The sequence below is a fragment of the Cebus imitator genome, unplaced genomic scaffold (assembly GCF_001604975.1).
Source record: "Cebus imitator isolate Cc_AM_T3 unplaced genomic scaffold, Cebus_imitator-1.0 Scaffold101, whole genome shotgun sequence".
In the NCBI taxonomy this organism is placed as follows: Eukaryota; Metazoa; Chordata; class Mammalia; order Primates; family Cebidae; genus Cebus; species Cebus imitator.
Genome location: NW_016107416.1, coordinates 878,457 through 894,792, shown reverse-complemented (window position 1 = coordinate 894,792; position 16,336 = coordinate 878,457). Strand labels below are relative to the sequence as shown.

The 16,336-nt window shown below is 52.2% G+C and overlaps 2 protein-coding genes across 6 annotated transcripts in view; one reads left to right on the top strand and one right to left on the bottom strand.

The window, feature by feature from the left end:
• The window catches only part of NRG2 (neuregulin 2), a 187,295-nt gene extending 176,434 nt beyond the window's left edge, over nt 1–10,861 (top strand). For all 3 annotated transcript variants that reach the window (XM_037741409.1, XM_017536744.2, XM_017536745.2), the window contains 5 exons: nt 1,655–1,757; nt 4,709–4,832; nt 5,175–5,302; nt 5,896–6,123; nt 8,952–10,861. In XM_037741409.1, coding sequence (XP_037597337.1) covers nt 1,655–1,757; nt 4,709–4,832; nt 5,175–5,302; nt 5,896–6,123; nt 8,952–9,711 — 1,343 coding nt within the window. In that variant the 3' untranslated portion in view covers nt 9,712–10,861. The remainder of the gene's footprint in view (nt 1–1,654; nt 1,758–4,708; nt 4,833–5,174; nt 5,303–5,895; nt 6,124–8,951) is intronic.
• Nucleotides 10,862–13,154: 2,293 nt separating this feature from the next.
• PSD2 (pleckstrin and Sec7 domain containing 2) overlaps nt 13,155–16,336 on the bottom strand; it is a 46,572-nt gene continuing 43,390 nt past the window's right edge. For all 3 annotated transcript variants that reach the window (XM_017536746.2, XM_037741411.1, XM_037741410.1), the window contains exon 15: nt 13,155–15,353. In XM_017536746.2, coding sequence (XP_017392235.1) covers nt 15,150–15,353 — 204 coding nt within the window. In that variant the 3' untranslated portion in view covers nt 13,155–15,149. The remainder of the gene's footprint in view (nt 15,354–16,336) is intronic.

Sequence of the window (16,336 nt, the reverse complement as noted above, 5' to 3'; positions counted from 1 at the left end):
AAAAAAAAAGAAAGAAGCCTGAGACCCAGGCCCTTCTACCTTCCTGGCCAGTAGAAAAGAAGAAAGCACAGTTAAGACAGAGACAGATCAGCCAATGAAGTAGGAGGGAGAGAAGAACCATCCCAAAGCCCAGGGGGAGGAGGCCCCAGAAGGAGAGAGTCAGCTGGGAAGGAAGCAAGTGACCTCAGGACTTGGCAGCCTGGAGGTGGTTGGTGCCTGTGACCAGAGTGGTCTCAGAGGAGTGACGGAGACACATGCTTGACTGGACTGGATGAGGCACGTGAATGGGACATGAGAGCTAGAGCCAGGGCTGTGAGCACAGAGCCAAGAGATGGGACCTAGGGTGGAGGTGTTGTGTCTGGTTGTTTACAACTCAGCCCGACTGTGTCAGCGGGCGTGGGCGTGTGTGTGCACCTGTTGCTGGAGTGTGTGGTTAACTGTGTGTGTGTGCATGTGCTGGTGTGTGTGCAGGTGTGTGTGAAGGGGTCTGTCTGTGAATCAAATAGGCATAGTTAGAAATCTGTGTGTGTCTGGAGGATTTGTGGCCCTGGGTGTTTACTGGTGTGTACCCCTTTGCCAAAGGGTATGCTGCAAGCACAAGAGGTTAGGGACATTTCCCAGGGCTCTGCTAAGGCATTGAGGTCCAGTCTTCACTTCCCCCTGAGCTGGGAGGAGGTCACAGTGTGGAGGGGCCAGCCAGCAGGTATGGTGGGCAGGGGTGGGGTCTCTGGGCTGCAGCCTTGGCTATAGCTAGCGCTGTCACCTTTTACTTTTTCTTCCTCCTGACTTTCTGTGTTTTAGAAGGGCTGCCTCAGCAGCAGCAGAGGACAGAGAGGACAGTTGGCCTTTGGGAGGGCTTTGAGGCCCAGCCTAGTTCAGCTTCTCAGCAAGGGCAGGGGCTGTTCCTTGTGTACCAGCACTTCCCTAGATACCAGGCGTCTATGGTGCCACCAGCAGGCTTCTCACAAGCAGACACAGGAGGCCTGGCGTGGCCCAGGGCCACACCCTGACCAGGCTACAGGGGTTAACAAAGGCCTTCCTCCCACACCCCTTCCATGGGCTTGGCTGGTCTGTCCCTCCTCCTGGTCTGGCACCCCCTCTGTCCAGCCTCTGAGTCCAATGTGCTGTCACCAGCCTGCAACAAGCCACTTTGCACTTTCTTAGGGAAGCTGAGGTGGCTGAGCCAGGCTTGGCCCAGGGGCCACATGATCACTGCCATGAAGAATAACTCCTCCTGGCACACCAAGGTTCTTTGCAGCTACTAGGCCATGGTGGAACAGGGCAGGGGAGCCGGCCAGACTGGGCTGTCCTCCCCTGCTCTACGGCCTTGGGAGCTTCGCCTTCACTCCATCCCTTCCCATTCTCCTGCATTTGCCACTCATGTGCTCTGGGCAGGCATGGGGCTTGGGGAGGAGAACTCAGGCAGAGTTGTATGTGACCAGATCCATGGGTAGGTGGGAACTGCAGGGGAGTGGAAAGCAAAACAGAGCGTGCAGGAGGGAAGGAACTGGCTGGGGAGAGAAGGGATGGAAAGGAGCTGGACAGGACCTGAGCTGGGGAGAGCCTGTGGCTTTCGGGGAAAGGGGGTCTCTGCACCACTATCCCCATGGGGCTGCCTCCTACTCCATCCCTCACATCCACCCTGCCTCTGCAGAAGCCGAGGAGCTGTACCAGAAGAGGGTCCTAACCATCACGGGCATCTGCGTGGCTCTGCTGGTCGTGGGCATCGTCTGTGTTGTGGCCTACTGCAAGACCAAGTGAGTGACAGGCACTTGGCCTGGGGACAGGTCAAGCCAAGGGATGGGCCTCCAAGACTGTTTATGAAGGAGGTTCTCCTCCTCCACCCCACTGGAGCCCTCCACACCCTCCTAGGCCCCAACTGCCCCTTTGGGGGCCTCTGTAGCTAGATGGGTGTGGGGCCAAAGGTCTGAGCCAAGAAGTAGAGGCAGAGGATGGGGAAGGCCCCAGGGCACTGACAAAGAATAGTCATGAGCACAGGCTTTGGAAGAAGACAAATCTGGGTTCAAATCCAGCTCTGCTATTTCCCATGTGACCTTGAGCAAACTGATGGGTCCTCATGGGAATGATCCTGGTATGTACCTCAAAGGACACTGTGATGACCTGAGCAGAAGCGTGCAGCTGACCCCACAGGCTCCTGGAGCAGGTGCCCTGTCAAGTGAGCAGTCACTGGGCCATGTTGGGGAGGAGCGCAAAGAGGGCAGCTGTATTCCCAGGGAAAGACAGATGCCTCAGAGCACTGCCTGATCCTACCTTGGGAGCAGTGAGACAAGAGGATAGAAAAGGCGGGGCCAGGCTCCTCTGGGCAGAAGAGAGGTAGGGGCAAAACCCTGGGACAAGCAGAATAAGTGGACAGAGAGGGAGCCGGGCAGTCCAAGCTAAATGACAGCATAGATGAGGGTCAGCTGTATTCCTGGAGCATGAGCAGCCCAGACTAGCTGGAGCAAAGGGCCAGGGACAGGAAAAAGGGAGCATGAGTCTAAAAAGATAGCTGGGACCCAGATGGCACCATAGGACCTTGGATGCCGAGCTAGGGAGTCTAGGTTTAGCCAACAAGGCACATCTATAGTCTTTGTTGGAAAAAGCCAGACTCCCTAGCTCGGCATCCAAGGCCCTATGATCTTCTGATGGGCAGAAAGATGACAGGTTTGTAACAACTGTTCATATTTGTAGAGCAAGAATCTAGACTGGACGGAGCCACCATTCCAGGGACTGAGCCCCTGGTATGGACTCATGCTGCCCCATCTGTGGCATCTGAGGTCCTGCTGGCCTTGTCTTGAATGAATCCAGGACCAGAAAGTCTGGAGGAGGGTGAGGAGGGAGTTGGGGCCCAGTGAGCCCAGAGGAGACTAGGTCCAAGAGGCAAAATTGAGTCCAAGAATCACAGAAAAAGCAAGACGCCTGTCCTGCCCCCACTGCATTTACTCATTTCTTCAACAGACACTCATTTGGTGCCTGCTGGACACCAGGCCCTGCCTCAGACGTATGGCCAGTGCTCTAAGCAAGTGGTCCGGTGTCACAGGACACCTTTTAGAGGCACCTAACCTTGGCTGGGGAGCAGAAAGAGTTTCCCTGAGGAAGCAGCATTTAGGCCAGGGCCTGAGAGGTGAACAAGAGTTAGCAGGTGAAGAGGAGAGAAAGTATTCCAGGTGAATGGCCTAGCTGCGCAAGGCCAGGGGGCCAGAGAGGGCGGGGCACGGTGGAGGATCAGAAACAAACTCACCACGGAGGAGCTAGCTGGGGTGCCAGGTGGGCAGCGAGACACAGGGCTGGGAGAGAAACAGGACACTAAGGCCCAATAAAGGGGCTTCATTTTCATTTTTGCAGGTACATAGTTGGTGTATATATTTATGAGCTACATGAGATATTTTGATACAGGCATGCAAGGCAAAATAATCATATCATGTAAAGTGGGCTAGTCACCCCCCCAAGTATTTATCCTTTGTGACCTTGAGCAAACTGATGGGTCCTCATGGACCTTTGTGTTACAAGCAATCCAATTACACTCTTTTAAATGTACAACTAAATTATTATTGACTATAGTCACCCCATTATGCTATCGAATAGGAGGTCTCTTTTATTCTTTGTAACCACTTTTTGAACCCATGAACCATCCCCACCTCCCTCCCAACCGCCCACTTCCCTTCCCAGCCTCTGCTAACTATCCTTCCACTCTCCATCTCCATGGCTTCACAATGAAGGGTCCTAAACAGGGGAGTGACATGATTAGATTTATTATCAAATAAACTGAGCATTTAATATGTGCCAATCTAAAGTAGTCCCACAGCTAATCACAGCACCCTGTGTACTTTCTTCATGACACTTTACTCAAAGTGTCTAGTTCATTTCTTTGCTTACATATTTACCATCTGCTTCCTCTACTGGCCTACAGGCTTCAGGAGGGCAGATACCCTATCTATCTATCTATCTTCTCTGCTCCAAAACAGTGTCTGGCACATGGTGACACCTCAATAAATACCAGATGAATAAATAAGGGAGAGAGGGAGTCAGCACATGCGTGCGCGCGCACGCGCGCACACACACACACACACACACACACACACAGATAGACTCTTGTTCTGTCATCCAGGCTGGAGTGCAATGGCGCAATCTCAGCTCACCGCAACCCCTGCCTCCCAGGTTCAAGCAATTCTCCTGCCTCAGCCTCCTGAGTAGCTGGGATTACAGGCATGTACCACCACGACGGGCTAATTTTGCATTTTAAGTAGAGACAGGGTTTCTACATGTTGGTCAGGCTGGTCTCAAACTCCTGACCTCAGATGATCTGCCTTTCTAGGCCCCTAAAAGTGCTGGGATTATAGGCGTGAGCCACTGCACCCAGCCTTGAATATTTCATATACTTTTAGTCATCAATAGTCTTTGGAATGGATAAGTGATCACCCTGTTTTATAGATGAAGAAAGTGAAACGTGGAGAGCTTAAGTAACTTGCCCAGGGTTGCATAACTAGAAAGCCATGAAGTTCTACTCTCTGAGCGAGCCAAAGCTCACTGCCACGACACTCCCTGCTGGATTCAGGGTGGTGGTGATGGTATAGGGGCAGCTTGAGCACAGGGAAGAGCAGCAGCCCTGGACACGGGGGAAAAGCTGTTTCCCTAGAGAGGCAGCTAGGGAAGTTCATCATTGGCGAGTTGGGGGAATGCCAGGCTCACCTTCCCTTCCCTTGTGCAGAAAACAGAGGAAGCAGATGCACAACCACCTCCGGCAGAACATGTGCCCGGCCCACCAAAACCGGAGCTTGGCCAATGGGCCCAGCCACCCACGGCTGGACCCAGAGGAGATCCAGATGGCAGATGTGAGTGGCTTTCCTGGGCCCCCTTCTGAGACCCCAGTGGACAGCCAGCCTTCCCATGCCCCCTGCAAGGATGGGCCAGGGCAGCAGCCAGCCTATCCCATGGCCAGCCTTTCCTGCTAGGCACTGCCTCACCAGGATGGCTGGCCTTGCTTTGCTCACTTTCATCAGGAAGGGGTAGGGGTTGATTTGCTGGAGCTGTCACTGCCCCAGCATCAAGTCACTCTTACCCAGTGGGTCTCCCCAACCAGGAGCTCAGTCAGTGCTCATCACATCCCTGTCCCCAACAAGAAAAGTTGATTTAGGCCATGGTCACTAACTCTCACCCAACTCTGTCCGTTCCAGTATATCTCCAAGAATGCGCCAGCCACAGACCATGTCATCAGGAGAGAAACTGAGACCACCTTCTCAGGGAGCCACTCCTGTTCACCTTCTCACCACTGCTCCACAGCCACGCCCACCTCCAGCCACAGGTAGGCACCACCAAAGCCCATGGAAACCTGGAGACTCACATACTTCATCTGGCACAAAGTGCCCACTTACTCCAACATCCAGAGCTACTCGATACCCTCTCCTGAGCTTGCCACAGGAATCACAGCACACCTTAACCTCCTCTCCAGAACTGTGAAGGCTGATCCACACAGCACAAAGGCCCAGACAGCTCAAAAATAACATGGCTGGCTCCCTTCTTCCCTGGGAGCACCAGGAAATAGGGTCCTCACATACTGCCCCCTGGGGCTGGGCTTCTGAGATAGGTAGCTAAGGACCACAGTGGTGGAAGGGTCCCACACAGGGGGTTTAAGGTAAGGCTAGGGGAGGCTGGTTGCAGGGAGGAAAGAAATGGGTTTCTGCACATTACAACTTACTCATCCATGGGACCCTAGCCCTCCTTCTTCCAATATTGGGGTTGGGCATTTGCAACACTCTACATCACCCCATAGTGGAGAAGGGCATTGAGCTAAGGGAGCTGGAAGTGGAAGAAGAGCCAGGGAGGTCCATGGAACCACACCTGCTGGGCGCCCTGCCCCTTCTTTACCCCTCACCTCACCCCATCTGGCTTTCCCAGACACGAGAGCCACACGTGGAGCCTGGAACGTTCTGAGAGCCTGACCTCTGACTCACAGTCGGGCATCATGCTGTCATCAGTGGGTACCAGCAAATGCAACAGCCCAGCGTGTGTGGAGGCTCGGGCAAGGCGGGCAGCAGCCTACAACCTGGAGGAGCGGCGCAGGGCCACTGCACCAGCCTACCATGACTCCGTGGACTCCCTGCGTGACTCCCCACACAGCGAGAGGTCAGTTCCTACCCCCTGGCTTGTGCCCCACCTTAGCCAAAGGGCTGGCACCACTGGCCCAAGGCTGACCCTTAGGGCCCCTCAGAAACACTCCAAAGAGTCTCATCTCCATTTTTGAGATGGGAAAACAAGGTCCTAGAAAAGGTGAAATGGCTTGCTCAGGGCCATAGCATGTTAATGACAGATTGGGGCTAGAGCTGGGCCAGCGGACCCTGGTGGGCAGTGACCATCTAATTTAGGACACTTTTCAGACGAGAAGAGGACATTATTAATAGTTACACTGGAACATCAAGAACAAACAGGGAGCCAGGCATGGTGGCTCACACCTGTAATCCCAGCACTTTGGGAGCCCGAGGTGGATCACCTGAGGTCAGAAGTTCAAGACTAGTCTGGCCAACATGGCGAAACCCCATCTCTACTAAAAATACAAAAATTAGCTGGGCGTGGTGTCACATACCTGTAATCACAGCTACTTGGGAGGCTGAGGCAAGAGAATCCCTTGTACCTGGGAGGCGGAGGTTGCAATGAGCTGAGATTGCGCCACTGCATTCCAACCTCAGCAACAGAGCAAGACTCCATCTAAAAAAAAAACAAAAAACAGGAGCTGTTCTGGACAAACTAGGATATATGCTAGAGGCCCCATGTCCAGCAGGAACAGAAAGACACTAAGATGGAGTAGACTGCGAGGTGAGAGGAGAGGTTGTCTTTGAGGACACACCAGCACAAGATGGACATGAGCCACGAATGATGGCAGCCCTTGGCAGTGTCAGCAACAAGACCCCATGGTTCAAGGCCTGGTTGGGTTCCTAAGCAGTGGATGCAGTAAGAATAAGAAAATGCCCCTTCTTCCCTGACTCCAAGCCAGGAGTCTCAAGAGCCAGCCCCCCCCCCACCCCTGCCACCTTGCTCAGCCCTGAGTGGCCCTCAGCCAAGTGGGGTCTGTAGGAGGTGAGCAGGGAAAGGTGAGTGGTACTAAATATTCCAAACCAGGGTGTGGGGAGAGGACCAGATATTCTACTGCTCTCAACTCAGCCTACTCCATGCCAGACCCTGTGCTGGGCAGGCCTGCCTGGGAATCCAGAGATAGCCCACCAGATTCCTACTGCTGAGGAGCTCCTGGCCATGGAAACAAACCAAGGAAGCTTACAGCAGCCTATGGAAAGTGCTAAACACAGGACACCACACCAGGGCAGAGGGACTCAGTCTGACTGCAGGCTCTGGGAAGCAGCCAGGTTTGCCAAGCCCAGCTCCATCACCTGTGTGATTTGGGGCAGGCTGATCACCTCTGTACCTTGTTCCCTCAGCTATAGAACAGGGAGAACAATCGCTACTATGCATGGTTCAGGTGAAGGCCACCTGAGATCATGTGCACAGAGCTCTTTGCCTCATCCCTGGCATGGAGCTGATGCTCACTAGATGTAGCTATTTATCAATTGTAACCACAGCAATGGGACTCCTTAATGGGTGGTAGGAAGGGGAGAGGCAGGAGAGCGGGAAGGAAAGCATTCCAAGCACGGGAAACAACTTGAGCTGTTCCAACAGAGGCATTTAAGAACAGGGCTGATGAGTGAGGTACCTGGAACAGGGTGGGCTGTAGGGAGCAGAGGAGTTGGGCCTGAACAGGCAAGCTGGCCAGACAGACTGACCCTGGGTGGGTAAACAGGAAGACCTCCTTCAGCAGAGCTGTGACTTTTCAAGATTGCTCTGGGAACTGCATAGAGTGAAGGAGGAGAGACCCCGGGGTGGAGGCATGACCACAGTGAACTGGGCCCAGGGTGGGATGGAGAGTGTGCTTCCTGAGAAGGGAATGGGTAGGACTTGGTGGCTGATTAGATGTCGGTGCGAGAGGGAAGAAGGAGTAGTCAGGCGATTGAAAAAAACATAATGGGGACTCCAGGCTGGTTCCAGAGAGCAGTGAGGTGCCCAGCTGTGCAGTATGGAAGGGAAATGCAGAGATGGGTGGCCCCTGTCCTGAGGTGGTGACAGTGGGGCAGAAGACTGATGGGCTTACCTTGTAAGGGGATGTGGAGCACAGAAAGGGACAGGTACCCGGGATCCAGCCTGGGAGATATTAGCCAGGGCAAAATTCTGAAGGAGCTGGTGGTGTGGTGATGGGTCTGCAGCCACAAGCAGAGACACCTCAGTGGGATCTTGGTACTTCCCTGAAGCAGGTTTTGACTTCAATATAAGAAGGACTGCTTCCCTCACTGAAGCCATTGGGGCATGGGATGAATTGTCCCTGTGGGGCAGTGAGTACAGGTCACAGGGGTATCTGAATGGGGACTAGTGGGTTCTGGAATTGGGCAGTATGAGTCCTGGTTCCTGCCTAGCCTCAAGTCACATCCCAGCTCTGCCACTTCCTGGCTGTGTAAATCCTGAATAAGTCATTTAAACGTTCTGAGTGTTAGTTTCCTGTGTGTAGAATGGGACTTGTGGAAGGGTCTTACAGAGCTGCCGTATTAAACCAGATGGAACCTGTACTATACCCCAGTGTGGGCCTGACCCAGTGATGTAACGGTGAGCCATTCATGGAGACTTACCAGGTCAGGCACAGGGCTACCACATCCCACTGATAAATTGTGCAATCATCCCAACATTGCTATGGAATGAGCACCATGGTTATGCCCGCTTAACAAATAAGAAACCGAGGCTCGGAGAAGTTTAGGAAATCGCATAAGGCCACTGAGGGTTACCGCCATCATTCTTGCAGGCGGGTTCTGGGGCAAGGTTACTGCAGGTCTGGGTCCGCCCCTCCCAGCCTACCCCACCCCACCCCCAACCCCAGGCCCGGGACTGGCCCAGGCCCATGCCTCTGCCTCTCCCCGCAGGTACGTGTCGGCCCTGACCACGCCCGCGCGCCTCTCGCCCGTGGACTTCCACTACTCGCTGGCCACGCAGGTGCCGACTTTCGAGATCACGTCCCCCAACTCGGCGCACGCAGTGTCGCTGCCGCCCGCCGCGCCCATCAGCTACCGCCTGGCGGAGCAGCAGCCGCTACTGCGGCACCCGGCGCCCCCCGGCCCCGGGCCGGGACCCGGACCCGGCGCAGACATGCAGCGCAGCTACGACAGCTACTACTACCCAGCAGCGGGGCCCGGGCCGCGGCGCGGGACCTGCGCGCTCGGCGGCAGCCTGGGCAGCCTGCCCGCCAGCCCCTTTCGCATCCCGGAGGACGACGAGTACGAGACCACGCAGGAGTGCGCGCCCCCGCCGCCCCCGCGGCCGCGCGTGCGCGGCGCGTCCCGCAGGACGTCGGCGGGGCCCCGGCGCTGGCGCCGCTCGCGCCTCAACGGGCTGGCGGCGCAGCGCGCACGGGAGGCGCGGGACTCGCTGTCGCTGAGCAGCGGCTCGGGCGGCGGCTCGGCCTCGGCGTCGGACGACGACGCGGACGGGGCGCTGGCGGCCGAGAGCACGCCTTTCCTGGGCCTGCGCGCGGCGCACGACTCGCTGCGCTCGGACTCGCCGCCGCTGTACCCGGCGGCCGACAGCAGGACTTACTACTCCCTGGACAGCCACAGCACGCGGGCCAGCAGCAGACACAGCCGCGGGCCGCCCCCGCGGGCCAAGCAGGACTCGGCGCCGCTCTAGGGCCCCGCCGCGCGCCCCTCCGCCTCGCCCGCGCCACTGTCTTTAAGGAGACGAGAGACCGCCAACTGGAGAGAAAGGAGGAAAAAAGAAATAAAAATATTTTTATTTTCTATAAAAGGAAAAAAGTATAACAAAATGTTTTATTTTCATTTTAGCAAAAATTGTCTTATAATACTAGCTAACGGCAAAGACGTTTTTATAGGGAAACTATTTATATGTGACATCCTGATTTACAGCTTCGGAAAAAAAAAGAAACAACAAAAAAAAAAGAGAGATGGGCCAATTTTTTGACTCTTTAATAGAAACCTATTTTGTGGTGCCTTTTGCTGTACGCTCATCTGGGGCTCCGGGAGAGGTCTCTGGGTTGCGGAGTGCTGGGAGTGACAGGGAGAGAAGAGGCTGTGGGGTTCTGGTGGGGGCGAGGGTGGGGTGTGGTGGGGGCTTGGCCCTGAGGAAGAACTGAGGACAGAAGTAGCTTTGCCCCCAGGCAAGAGCTGGAGTTCCGAACCCCTGGGGCGTGAGGGCCAGGACTCTAGACTTGGAGCTGGTGCTGGGTAACTTCCAGTGGAAGATAAAAACACAGCTACCCGAATGGGGGAGCCCTGGCTACTCACAGCGGTTAAGGGAGCCGGGCAGAGAAAGGTCTCCCAGAAAGCCTGGGCCCAGGGAGGGGCAGCTCTGCCAGGGTCCCAATGTTGGCGGCTCCTGTCCCCCACAGCCTCCAGGGCGCCCCTCCGTCCTCTGCAGCGCCTTCGTTTACAGGTCGTCTTTTCTATTTTACACCTGCATGTCCTTTGCATTTCAGATTCTTTAGATTGGATGCATGGTCACGCTGGGACCGAGAAGAGCCACTCGACAGTGTATTCCCTTTTTAGCAATAAAGTAACACCATTTCCTTCTCACAGGCTACTTCCCAGCCCCCAACCCACCTATGACTTACACTCCGTCTCCAGTCCTGCCCTCCCACCCCCAAAACCTGGGTCCACTGCTAATTTGTCAAAAAGGTAATTGTAAAAAAAAAAAAAAAAAAAAAAAAAAAAAAAATCCCAAACAGAAACAAATGGGAATCCTGCCCTGAAATGTCTGAACACCTGACTGTTGACACTTGAACATTTTTATATTATAAATAAAATCAGAAATAACTCCTGTTTGACTGTGTGTGCCTAGCCCCAGATGTGGAGGGAAGTCAGAGCACCAAGTCCCATGGTGGAGGTGGATGATCTGGCCTGGAGGTTGGAGGGAGCCAGGACAGTCCCTGAGAGGAAGTGACTCTCTCTCCAGTCTCAATGGCCCCAGCTCCCAGGACAGACTCCAGCCCTCCTCTTGCTTCCAAGAATATTTACAAGGTGTCCCCCTGGCTGCTGGGGAATCTGGCCAAGGGACTGACGCAAATTGCTCTGCTTCAAACTCAGCCTTGGAACTCTGGCCCAGTTCCTGCCCTGGATCTATGGGCTGGACTGAGGCAACAGTTGCCAGCCTAAGTGGGTGAGGAGGGGTGGGTTGTGGGGTTGGCACTGGCACAGCTGAGGCAGGATGACCCTTGGACCCTGAGGCACGTCACAGGCAAAGTCTGGACATGCAAAGTGGTATAACAGGTACCCCCAGCTGCCAGGAGGACCACAGCTGCTGCAGCTCATAAGCCTACAGGGTGTTGCTCTTTCCCCAGTTTATACCCCCTCAGAGCCAGGGCCTGTCTAAACCCGCAGCCCTGAGGGAGAGTACATGATTTCAATATGGAGAAGGCAGATGGAGGACCAGGGTTCAAAAGACTTTTCCCTCATCAACTAATTTAGTAAACCAGTGCCCAGCACTGGGAACTATTCGGTTCCAGCCAGACACCATGACATCTTCCACCCAAAGAGCTGAGGTGGTTGGCATCCACAATCGCTTGCTCATGTGTGTGTGTTTGTGAGGGTGTGGGTAGGTGTGAATGTCCCTAGAATGTATTTACAGACCTACAGGTGGGAGGGACAGAGAGGCTGCAGGTTGAGAGGGCTTTGGCATCAACAGGGCATGAGTTCAAATTCCAGCTCTGTGCCTCCCAGCTGTGTGATAGCTGTAGGCCACAGTTTCCTTGCTGGGAAATGGTGATGCAAATAACTACCCCAAAAGGTTTCTGTGGTGATTATAAAATACCCAGTGCTGATACTGGCATGTGATAGACTCCTAGTACATGGCTAATTTGATGGTAGTGATGACAATATCCCTTGCCTTGCATCCTTGTATCACACAGCCAGAGTGACAAAAACTAGATTAGAGGGAGATGATGGAAAGAACAAACTAAAGTTTTTGTGTTCATTGTGGGGGTGCTGGGGAAAAATATCTGCTAACAAAAAATTTTTAAAAAGGAAAATAATGCCACATAAACCTGCAATTCATTGGCCCCTCCCAGCCCCCTTCTGTTGATTTCACCCAGCCTCCTCTGCTGTCTCTGGATGTGTGGTTGGCTTTAAAATCCTCTGAGAGCCAGTTATTCTTCCACGGGACTGGTGGCTTCTGTTGGATCCCAAGTGAACTCCATATGAACTCTTTGGGAGTTCACCCATTGACCTTTGTGTGATCCAGCTTAGTGTCCTCATGTGACTTTTACCTTTACCAGGGCTCTAGGTTGCTGTCGCCTTCTAAATTTTAGAGTCAGATGTGACCCAATGAACTCGCCAATCTCTGTGGCCCTTGGTTGATTCTGAATAACCTCTTGGTGAACTCACCGACCTTTGCATGAGCATCAAGTACCTTCATTATATGCTCTGTATCCTACATTACCTGCCACACATGCCGAGAATGCAAGGCCAGAGCCTAACAGAGTTCTTTCTTCACCTGTCATCCACCCATTCATTTCACAGGTATGGTTAGAACTGGGGAACACATGTGGGTAGAGAGGCCCCATTCTGCCTCTCAAATCTCTGCCTTGGGGAGCCTTCCCATGGCCTTTCAGGAAGAGTCGCAGTCCTGTCAAACTACTTCCCTACCCCCACCCTGTCACTGGAACATGTAGGATGATGTTCAGGCAGCTTCCCAACTCAGAGGTTTTGTCCCCACTTTCCCAGTTCCTTCTTTTCTCTTCCAGGTCATTTTTTGGCTTCTCTTTGCAGACCTTCCCAGAGGTCCAAGTGGTAACGGTAACTGCCTGTTGTCCCCACCAAAGTGTGAGCCGCACGAAGACAGGGAGCAAACTGCCTCCCACCGTATCCCCATCACCATGCCCAGTGTGCAGCACACAGTTGGCCCTCATTGAATGAGAGGATGAAGGCGCAAGAGACACTGTTATCAAGGGCAGACCTCAGAAGTCCCTGAGCCCGAGGACACCCCCCAGCACCACCAGGTGGCGCAAACCACTTATTGCATGTCACCAGTCCCGGATTTGAACAGTCCTAAAAAATGGGCATGTTGGAGACAGCAGTTGTGGGGAAACATGAGGATCCAGTTGAATGCAGGAAAAAATATTAGAACTTTGATTTAGATTTATTTTCATCTTGTCTTTTTTAAATTTCTATTTTTGTGTATGTTTTATAATGTACATAATATTTTAGTACAGTAGTACATGTATATAATTTACAAATAAATAATTATACAATTAAGGAAGTGAACTAAACATTTTTTTACGATGGGAGGCACAACCCGTGCTCAGGAAGCACATCTGTCCACAGCTGCCGGAGCTCCCTGTTCTGCTCTCCACTCACCCGCCCTCAGGAAGTGAAGGGTGAGACTGACCCCAAAAATCAAAGGACTTTTGAGGCAGCATGGAGAAAGTACCTAGAGCTTTTGTGGTGCCACATTGCGTTTTCAATTTCATTTAAGTGAACATTTACTTCCTCTGAGCGAAACGAAGGGGCCAGATGGTTTGGTTCTAAAACACACTTCAGCTGATCCAACTTAAACAATCTGAATTTAAATCACTACATCTCTCCACATACTCAACAGCCCCTTGCCTCAAATGTGAGTGGGCCTGTAAAGTTAGATACTTAGTTGCAAGCCTGGCTTATTTTATTAACTAGGTACGTTACCACTGATGTCAAATTGCTAGCCAAACTACAGTCATCTATTTAAATAGAGAGGATTAGCTCTTCATGGCCGTACTGCACGTGCCATCACCCCCACCAACTTGTCAGTTGGAGGAATGCAGGGCTTAAAGGTGCTAGCTAATCCGTGATCATCAAGTGGCAAATTTCTCCACTCTTCCCAGATACATCCTTAGCTAAGCCTTTCTGATTCACTAGAAAAATGAAAGAAATAACAACAGAAAAACAATCAGTAACTTGTCATTCCACCTTTTCCCAAGACCAAGAATTAATGGCTTCCATAACCTTCCTCTGACAAGCATCTTTGGCCTTGTTGACAAGTGGCCATTTTCGAGGCAGAGTGTCTTTTATTCCTATAGCTGTAGATCTGTCCAAGAGGCCACCTTTGCAGCTCAGAGACCTGGCAACACCAACATAAAGACCCAAATATAAACAGGGCCGTGGTCCCATCCCACTCACACCCCAGGATATCCATGGGACAAATGGGGCAGTGCATACAGGCTCTATTTTTTCCAAAAGCATCAACTGTAATGGCAGTGTAAGTCACAGGTCAGCTGGAAGAGGGAAAACAGGGAGAGGGAGGCCAGCACTCCAGCACTGCCACCCCTTCCCTCCCAGAGAGTCAGAAATGCCAGGGGGCCAAGTGCAGCCATCCTTCCTAACAGGGGAAGCTCCAAAATAGGCTTTTCCTTCATCTGATTGCATCCTCTAACTGATTTCTGTTCCAAAACCACCTTTCAGGGGTTCCTTATGCATGTATTATTCTTATAGATATACATTTGTGTCTGTATACAAAGAAGGCAGTAGTGATCTCAATGGATGAAAAGAGGTGGACGCACATGTGAGTAGAGTCAGCTTGACACTGAAGGGGCACAAGCCTGGGTCCCAGATTATTGTGATGTGAGGCAGGAGACCTGGGCGTGGTTCTGGAGGCTGCTGGGAGGAAGGAGGGGATGGTGCTGGTGGTCTGCAGACCTGCTGCTGGTCAACTCAGAGGAAGGAGGAGGAGAAAAGGTGGGGTTCCAGCTGAGACCTGGAGTCAAGATCTGCCCTCACAGACAAGAAAGATGAGGAGAGGAGCTTGATGAGAAGAGGAAGACCTGGGAAGACAACAGCCCTTCCAGCTTCTCCAGCAAGGTGATGTCTAGAGCATGCACACATTTGGCCTACAAAATGAGGCTCCATGGTGGAGAGGGAAACAAGGGCTGGGGAGAGGGTCTGATGCCCAGAGATGCCCCCGGATGCAAGGAGGTCAATGCCACAAATGACATCTCCATCTCCTGGGCCTACAGGCTTTCTTCACACTCTGGCTGCCCATCAACTGCCTGGAGCATGGTCCGCGTGGCTCCTGGCTGGAATTGTGCTCACCGGCCCCACTGGAGCCTTTGCCCACCTCTGGGGCCTGCACATCCACATCAGCTAAGTATCAGGCCCAGTGGCATCCTTTGTGGTTTTGCTGCCAGTCACGTGGCCCTGGCTGAGGGCAGGGCTTGAGTGTGTCTTCCGGAGAGAAGGGTCATCCCCTTCCAGAGTGGCCAGCCGGGCCTCAATCCGCTCCAGATCATCTGAGCCCACTTTGATCTTCACAGACAGGAGGTGGATATAGGTCTCATAACGGCTTTTCTGGGGAAAGGCCAAACACAAGGTCAAAAGACAACAAAACAGGAAAAAAGTATGTGCACCTTATATGATAAAAGACTAATTTCCTTAATATGCAGAGAGCTTTCAAAAATCGTTATAAAGAAGATGAACAGTGCAATTAAAAAATAAGCAAGGGACATGCACATAAACTTCATAATTTTAAAAATCCAAATAATTGGCAATCATTTCTTGGATATGACACCAAAAACCCAGGCAACAAAAGTAAAAATACACAAATGGGACTAAATTTAAAATCAAAATTTAAAACGTCTGTACATCAAAGGATACAATCAACAGAATGAAAAGGCAATCTACAGAAAAATATCTGCAAGTCATATATCTGATAAGGGTCTAGTATCCAGAATATATAAAGAGCTCTCAGAATGGAACAACAGAAGACAACCCAAAATTTTTAAATGGGCAAGGACTTGAATTCACATTTCTCCAAAGAAAACATACAAATGGCCAACAAGGACATGAAAAGATGCTCAACATCATTAGTCACTAGGGAAATGCAAGTCAAAGCCACGCTTACTACTATCAAAAGAGCAGAAAATACATGTTGATGAGGATATGGAGAAATAGACAGAACTCTTGTGACCTGCTGGTGGGAATGTAAATGGAGCAGCTGTTATGGAAAGCTGGTAGTTTATCAAAAAGTTAAAAATAAAATTACTGCATGATCCAGCAGGACCATTTCTAACTATAAATCCAAATGAATTGAAAGAAGGGTCTTGAAGGGATATTTGTATACCCATTTTCATAGCAGCATTTTTCACAACAGCCTAAAGATGGAAGCAAGCCAAGTGTTCACTGATGGACAAATGGATAAACAAAATGTGGTGTATACGGCCGGGCGCGGTGGCTCAAGCCTGTAATCCCAGCACTTTGGGAGGCCGAGGCGGGTGGATCACGAGGTCAAGAGATCGAGACCATCCTGGTCAACATGGTGAAACCCCGTCTCT